Consider the following 8295-nt stretch of genomic DNA (forward strand, 5'->3'; position numbering starts at 1 on the left):
CTGTGCACTGGGCAGAAATGGGTTATTAGGGCATGTCCAAATCTAGCTATATTCTCAGTCTTTGCTCCTAGAGCAGATGGCATGCAGTAGTACTTCATAGATCACCTGATAATGTGGTAACTCATTTTTTAAATTTTGAAATTCCATCCATATTGAAGGTGGGATTAAAATCTTACTGTAATTGACTTAACATTGAAAAAGCAGAATGATATTAACATAAGTGGCTGAGGGAGAAATGATAAATGTTTAAGACTAATTTGAAATATCTTGGCTTGCCACAGAAGCCATCATGAAAATGTAACTCCTAAGTGTGTTTATAATTTTCTCTAAACTTTTTCTTTGGGTTCTGTATTTCAGGTCTGCAATCGAAGAGGGTAAAGGAATTTATAATAACATTAAAAATTTTGTTAGATTTCAACTTAGCACGTAAGTTTTGCACCATACTATTGGCAGCTTCCTGTTATAAATCTCTTTGATCAGTTGCATAAAAGTCTGCATGGGCAATACAGCATAAACTGACCTTGGTGATTGACAATGCAGCCTTATCTGCAAGATTTTCTAGTCATTTTTATTGCCGTTAGAATTAATCTAGCATTGTACCAAGCACTGGGAGTTCAAAAGTAGTACGAAAGCATCTGCATAGTGAAAATTTACTCCTGAAAATACTTTACTGCATGAAATACTTGGGGCATGAAATAGTTGGTTAAAATTAAGGGATTAGTGGGAGCAGAATTTTTTTCCGCAAAAAAAATAAAAAAATCTGCGCCTCCTTAATCTAAAAACTGTGATGGTTTTGCCTCTCTTGATAAGGTCGTCTCCTTCCAACCACTGTAGCAGATGGCTTAACTTACAAGTATGCAAGAAGTGGGAGTTTAGGGGACAAGCTACGCATTGTGTTAAACATGCAGTTTGGGCGGGGGGTCTGTGTGAGAGAGACTTAAACAGTAGTGGAGGGCATTCAGAATTAAAACTGTGACATGTGTGGAAAGTTATTTAATATTTTCCCTTTGTCACAGCTCTGACAAACTGCAAAGCTTCTATTTGTGTTAGTGGAGAAGCTACCACTGGTGTCTATTTAATGGGAAGTATCTATCTTTTCTTTTACTCGCTGCCTTGCTGATAATTTGGAGGGCTTATTTCCGTATTCAGTGTTGATTTTAGTCAGTTTTGCAATTTCCAAAACGGTGGGTGTTGAAGTGCTGTGACCACCAAGTAAGAAGGCATGTTTGCCACAATGTACCTGAACAGAGTTGTGTGCGTGGGGGGGGGGGCACTTTGTGTATATCTGATTTGGACCATTCCTACTAAAACAACTACATTGTATTTACAAAAATTGGCAAAGGTTTCAACCATATACAGTGGTGCCTCGCATAACGAAATTAATTCGTTCCGCGAGTGCTTTCGTTATGCGATTTTTCGTTTTGCGAAGCGCGTTTTCCCATAGGAATGCATTGAAATTTAATTAATGCGTTCCTATGGGCAAGAAAAGTCAGAACAAAGTCAAATTTGGTTTACAAAGTGTTTATTAAGTGCTCTTTAAAGGCATACATACTGTACTGAGGATTTCAAAAACGGGGGGGGGATGCTGAGTGGGGAGCTTGAAGGCTGTAATCCTGGGCACACTTTCCTGGGAGCAAGCACAATGGGACTTACTTCTGAGGAGACACACACAGGATTGTGCTCTAAGCTGGGGAGGAGGACAGAGCAGCTGCACTCAATTGCTTGCTTTTGCCGTGATCATGGGGGGAAATGCGAAGGAAATGGGGCAGTGAGAGGGTGAATGAGCAATGGGGGGGGGGGATGCTGAGTGGAGAGTTTGAAGGCTGTAATCCTGTGCACACTTTCCTGGGAGCAAGCACAATGGGACTTACTTACATAAACTGACATGAAGATCCTCCCCTTACTAGGGTGGACGGGATCATAAACTGACATGAAGATCCTCCCCTTACTAGGGTGGACGGGATCATAAACTGACATGAAGATCCTCCCCTTACTAGGGTGGATGGGATCATAAACTGACATGAAGATCCCCCCCTTATTAGGGTGAACGGGATCATAAACTGGCATGAAGATCCCCCACTTAAAACAAACCAAAACAAACAAACAAAAAATTCATCTTGCGAAGCACGGGTCATAAAAATTCGTTGTGCGAGTCACCAAAAATCGCAAAACGCTTTCGTTCTGCGAGTTTTTCGGTGCACGAGGCATTCGTTATGCGAGGCACCACTGTAGTGTTATGCCAGCCAAAGGTGGTATTTAGTTTTTTTGGGTGCCCATTCCTGAAACACCTGCAAGTTGCTTAAGTCATTTCTGCTCAACATTGCGTATATGCAACAGTCAAATATGTACACCTGTGGGCTAGGTGGAAATGGGTTAATAGGACTTCAGTTTTTTGCATGCTTATTGAAAAGCAAAAAAATCCACCCAAAACTTCTCTTGCAATTGTTGGAAAACGTGTACCTTATCAAGTAGACAAAGCAATATACTGCTTTGGCTTCATTACTCAATGTGGATGTATTGTAGCACAGATTACTAGAAGGTTTAAACTGCTATTTTGGACTCCATATTAATCTTCAACATGCTCTGATATGGCTCTTAATGTACATGATCTGTTTTAAAGCAATTGGATTGTTACTGGATTTTTGGATTGTTTGTCAAAATGGCTAGTACTTAAATGTATTGCATCTTTTATCATTTCTTGAAATGTTTATCAACAAGCCTCCCAAAAAACCTTTACTGTGCTGACAGCTGTATAAAACAACTTTTTTTCAACAGGAGTATAGCTGCATTGACATTAATCTCATTGGCCACATTAATGAACTTTCCTAATCCTCTCAATGCCATGCAGATCTTATGGATCAACATTATCATGGATGGACCTCCAGCTCAAAGGTAAAATGCTTTTAAACAAAACGCAATTATAGTAGACAACAGATGTCAAATTGTGTGCCATTTTTTCAAAGTTCTTAGACAACAGAAATATTTCTGAGACTTCATATAGTTGGATTCATTTCTCACAAGCTATCTTCTGTGTGATTAATGTGTACTTGTGTGATCAACTTTGTTCCTTTTGTTCATGCATAGCCTGTAGAAGAGATTTGGGGCTAGGTGTATTTTCAGCCATACCCTTCAAAGTGACTTTTTGTTAACACTGTGGTGGTGTGCAAACATCTCAAGTGGACTTTTGACATAGTTGTATGCACAAGGTTTCATTACAAGTCATCCACCAAAAAATAGTCCCTTGGCATACTTTCATATGATTGACACAGAACATCAAAGCTCTGCTCAGAGTCTTGGTTTTTTACTAAATGCCTTAGCAGGAGATACTGTCAGTTGCTTTTCATTCAGTCTCTTTAAAATACAAGAATACAATATCTACACTCGGTGAGAAAAATGAAAAGGGTCAGAAGTGTCTTCATGGAGATCTGAACCCAGATCTAGTCATTGCATCACAAGGGCAAGATCTAAGGTGTACTTTTCCTTCAATCTACCTACATTGGGCACTAGTTCTGCAAGTTGTCACAATGGCAAGGTTACCCTGGTATGGCAAATGGAAACTTCAGTCTATGTAGCTGGATGTTTCCATAGGAAAGCCAGTCACCCTGACCAGGTTAATCCTCAGATCTTTCAATTGCCTTCAGGCTTACCTAGGATATAGTTGCTGCTTATCTGAAATGAATGCAGCAATCCTATACAATCTTACCTGGGAGTAAGGTCCATTGAATGCAATAGGGATTACTTCTGAGTAAACATGCATAGGATTGCACTGGAAGTAATATTATTTAAAACTGATTATCTTCTCTGATAGCTTTCAGTTGGCTGTCTTTCTTCCTCAGTGGGGATTTAAACCTAATTTAATCTAACACAAAATCTAAGGACCCAGATAAACATTAATAATACAAGAAATGTTTATCTGGGTCTTTAGATTTAAGTGTTAGTTTTTGGTTTAGTTGTAATGATACCCAGGCCTGTATCAAACATTTCTGTGGTTAAAGTATTTTACCAAAAGCAGTCTGCAAGGGGACCCTAGAGCTGAAGATAGGTATTGTTAAAGATCAGATTTTTAAGAAGATGGTAGAGGCCCGTTTTATAATGATTGATCTGTAAGGGAACGTTTGGATTTGCTGAGTGAGAATATGAACTTAGAGCATTTTCTGAATGCCTTTCCATGTTTATTTTATGCTGCACCAATAAATCTAAGTTTTCCAAAATGATTTGCTTTCTTATTTTAGCCTTGGAGTTGAGCCTGTGGATAAAGATGTTATCCGGAAACCTCCAAGAAATGTCAAGGACAGCATTTTGACCAAAAATCTGATCGTGAAAATATTAATTTCATCTATAATTATTGTATGTGGCACACTGTTTGTCTTCTGGAGAGAGGTATGAGAGAGATGCATCTCTTTTTTCCAAAATACATTAATTTTCTGATAGCAGTACTGCTTTTATGCCACTAGTTGAAAATATGAAAATGCACAGACTCTGGCCAAGATTCAGTAAACCAGTCATTTTCAACCACTGGGCTGTGGCACACTGGTGTGCCCTGGTCTGCAGATGTGCTGTAGGAGTTTGGGGGAGGATCACTTATTAGAAGAGCCATTGGGGAATGTGAGCCCCCCACCAACAGCATGGTATGCCTTGACAGTTTTAGGACCTTGCCAGTGTGCTGTGAGACTAAAAAGGTTGAAAATCACTGCAATAAACCCTATAACTAGTCTTGTGTGTCTAAGGGGCTTTGGACTTGGGTTTCTCCAGTAGCAGCTCTCTATGTGCAAGATGGTCTGCTGTTGAAATGGAGATACTTACAAATCAGTATGTTTTAAATGATGTGAGATTCGTTCATAGAAAAATGTAAAATCCCACCCGGTATGCACATATTCTTGGACCTGCCTGAAGTAGCTTTTCGGGTTGCAGTGCAAAGCTGATATTTGTAATACATAATAGAAGTAAATGTCATTAAAGACTGTAGGACTTGCATCTTTCTGAGTGAATGCCCAAAGAATTATGCTGTTGAAATTTTCACTGCAAGATCGGCAGTTGGTTTGTCTTGTATTTGAAAAATGTCAGTGAAAGACAGAGCTAGAAATAATTTTCAGTATAATTTTTCCAGCATGGCTATCAATATCATGGTTGTGCTGGCAGAGAAAGTTTTAACTTAAACTTATAATTACACTTCCCTTGGTAATAGAATTACTTTTATATATACACGAAGAAAGCCATGTTATCCAGCATGCATGCGGGATGCAGATTACCCCAAAGTGCTTGGTAAACAAAGCTTTTTCACCATACCTAGGGCTCCCTCCTAACCTGATAGAGTTCCCTACGCTGCCTTTTTTCACAAGAGCCCTCTGAGAACAAAGATGTTCCACTTCTTTCTTTACTAGGCCCTCATGTGGAAAGAAGTGGGATGTATTCCACTTAGTTGGCATCTTTGCCCCCTTGTGGAGAGGCTAGTTAACAGAGGTTGTCACACTATCAGGTAACACAGCTTTTACTGTAATTGCTATGAGGAATATATGGCCCTGCAATGTTTCTAGTCTTTTTGGTAGAAGACCAAACTTGGACGGTTACTCCAGGGTTCTAGGTGCCAGTCCTCAACTGAAAAAAATAATTTAGGTTTCTAGATGTATCCGATAATTAGGAGTTAGAAGACCAACCAGTTTGGATCGTTCTAGTCCTGGATTGGTGATTTGGCTTCAGTTTCTCATATTCTGGTTTCAGGTTTTGGATTAAAAACATGCATTTAAAATGCTTTATTGTAGATCTGTGGAGGATTACATATATTTAACATTTTCTCTTGGCAGCTGCGAGACAATGTCATAACACCTCGAGATACAACAATGACCTTCACTTGCTTTGTGTTTTTTGATATGTTCAATGCTTTGAGTTCCAGATCTCAGGTATGTGAACTCTATTAAATTTCAGAATGTTCATAATTCTAAGGGAACTGCAATTTTATCAAAACTTAACAGAAAATACAAGGAATTAGATCTAGAAACTGTAAAAGCTAAACAGGTTTATCAATATATTTGATATTGGTGGTTCCAGACAGCTGATGAGATTTTTTCAGTGGGGTCTTTCAAACACAGAGAATATATTACAAATAACATACTGGAAAAATAAGTTTTTATTTTTTTAAATCTTCAGACCAAGTCTGTGTTTGAGATTGGACTTTGCAGCAACAAAATGTTCTGTTATGCAGTTCTTGGATCTATAATGGGGCAGCTGCTGGTAATCTATTTCCCTCCTCTTCAAAAGGTTTTTCAGACAGAGAGTCTAAGTATACTAGGTAAGAAACAATATTTTAAAAATTATATCCTGTCTTCCTTTTGAGTGATTCAAAGAGGCTTACAAGAACAAATGTTAAAATAAACTACTACTGTACTGTAAAACAAGCCAAAATTGCAAATAGCCAAATAAATTCCAGGAGAGGAGAGAAGATGAAAATAATCCTAAATACTAGGAAGAAAACTATACCAGGCCAAAAAAAATTGAACTCTTGATTATCAAAAAGATACAGTATTTTGATGTATAGTGTTAAGGAAGGTATTCACAAATAGATGAAACTTGCATAGAGTTAGAATATGTAAATATACGTTGCTCTTGTGCAATTTTTGTAGCAGCTGTCCTCCCAACTGTGGAATTTCCCCCCTCAAACATGTAATGTAAGAAAGGTGCATCTCCATTCTTATCCCTAGTTCCTTGTAGCGTTTTCTCAGCTTCTCTTCCAACACCTTCACCCTACTTGTGTTGAACTTGTCTTGATTAGGTGAATGGCCATAGACTTCTCTCAACAGTACTGACCAGTTTTGATCAGTCTTTTAGTTGGGGCTTACTTGGAGAACTCAACAGCTCTAAGCCACCTTTCCTGATACCTGTAGAAGGGAAAGGTTTGTTCATCGCACAGAAACTCCCAAGATGACCTAAAATAAACCTGATGTGGATGTATTTAGTCCATCTAATGACAAATGCTCAGCAATTGGAAAAAATAAACTTTGCAAACACTGAAACTGGGTTTATAGCTAACAAATATGCAATGAATTATAAAAACACTACTAAAGCAAAAAGGGGATTAGCTATTTAGGGGGGGGGAACTTGAAAAATAAGATGTTGAGGTTCCAATTTGAAAAGCAAATTCAGCCTTTAGCCTTTCAAAAGGGTTATATTTTGGTAGAACTGAAATGTTGCTTTTGGTTTGTATACTTTCTGCTGGTGGATCAGTTTTTTTTATAAAGGTAGTTGTATTGGTGAGACAAACTTTATTATGGAAAACAGTGATTTGACTTGAATCAAATTGGTTGGGTTTTCAGTGTTCATAGCCAGTTAAGAAATAATGGTGAGTTGCTTGTGTTTCTGTTTGGGTTTTTAAAACTTGTCTTTTTCCAGACTTGCTGTTTCTTCTGGGTCTCACCTCTTCGGTGTGTATTGTGGCAGAGACTATAAAGAAGGTTGAAAGAAGCAGGGAGAAGACCCAGAAACATGGCAGTTCTTCATCTGTACCATCTTTTCTTGACGTATGATGCACATTGCATTATTTCTGTTGCAAAACTAGAAACTGCTGTCTGTGTAGGAGGAAGTCACAAAAGAAGATGAAGGGCTTTTGACAAGTCTTTTTGGTGTCTCTGACTAAAGATGAACATTGGCAATTTTAAAGACTGTTGAATCTTAAACTTCCAGCTGGGGAAGTAACAAAGAAAATTATGCAACTTGAGTAACTTTTTTTCCTCAGACAAAACCTTACTTTTTCAGATTGAATGGAACTTTGTAAGTGTGAGAGGCTAATTTAAAAAGGAACACTGTCAAAGCCTAAGACCCACCTCTTGCTCTTAACAGTTCTGTGTGTATAGGAACATGTATTGGATATAAATATTTTAGTTTATTTAAAAAAGACTTTACTTTTACGGTGGTGGGACATCACTACTAAATATTTGAGGCATTCCATCTGGTCTAGAATGAATTGCAAGAGTGCCATATTTCAGCTCCTGTATTTATTTACATTATCCTCCAATGTGTATCTTGTGCTAGTTTTTTTGTATCCTGAGTTCTTTGCACAGGATGTGACCACTGTCGGATCACTGTCTTTTCTTTCTTTTTGTGATTGAAAAGCCTATATTACAATTTTGAAATAAATGTCTGCTTTTCTTAAAATGTGTGCAAGTATAACTTGGTATGCTGAGGGTAAAATTGGATTGGAAAAGGAATTTCTAAGCGTGCTTCATCTCCACAATGACATAATTTTTCACTTAAAACTTCTTGCATTTCTGGATAATATCCCACACTTAGCTGAGAAACAGCTGT

General features: G+C 38.0%; 1 protein-coding gene across 3 annotated transcripts in view; it reads left to right on the forward strand.

Annotated features, from left to right (window-relative positions):
• The window catches only part of ATP2C1 (ATPase secretory pathway Ca2+ transporting 1), a 75756-nt gene extending 67611 nt beyond the window's left edge, over positions 1-8145 (forward strand). For all 3 annotated transcript variants that reach the window (XM_066627224.1, XM_066627222.1, XM_066627223.1), the window contains 6 exons: positions 358-426; positions 2776-2892; positions 4233-4380; positions 5802-5897; positions 6145-6286; positions 7384-8145. In XM_066627224.1, the coding sequence (XP_066483321.1) occupies positions 358-426; positions 2776-2892; positions 4233-4380; positions 5802-5897; positions 6145-6286; positions 7384-7517 (706 nt within the window). In that variant the 3' untranslated portion in view covers positions 7518-8145. The remainder of the gene's footprint in view (positions 1-357; positions 427-2775; positions 2893-4232; positions 4381-5801; positions 5898-6144; positions 6287-7383) is intronic.
• Positions 8146-8295: the final 150 nt, after the last annotated feature.

The sequence above is a fragment of the Tiliqua scincoides genome, chromosome 5 (assembly GCF_035046505.1).
Source record: "Tiliqua scincoides isolate rTilSci1 chromosome 5, rTilSci1.hap2, whole genome shotgun sequence".
NCBI lineage: Eukaryota > Metazoa > Chordata > Lepidosauria > Squamata > Scincidae > Tiliqua > Tiliqua scincoides.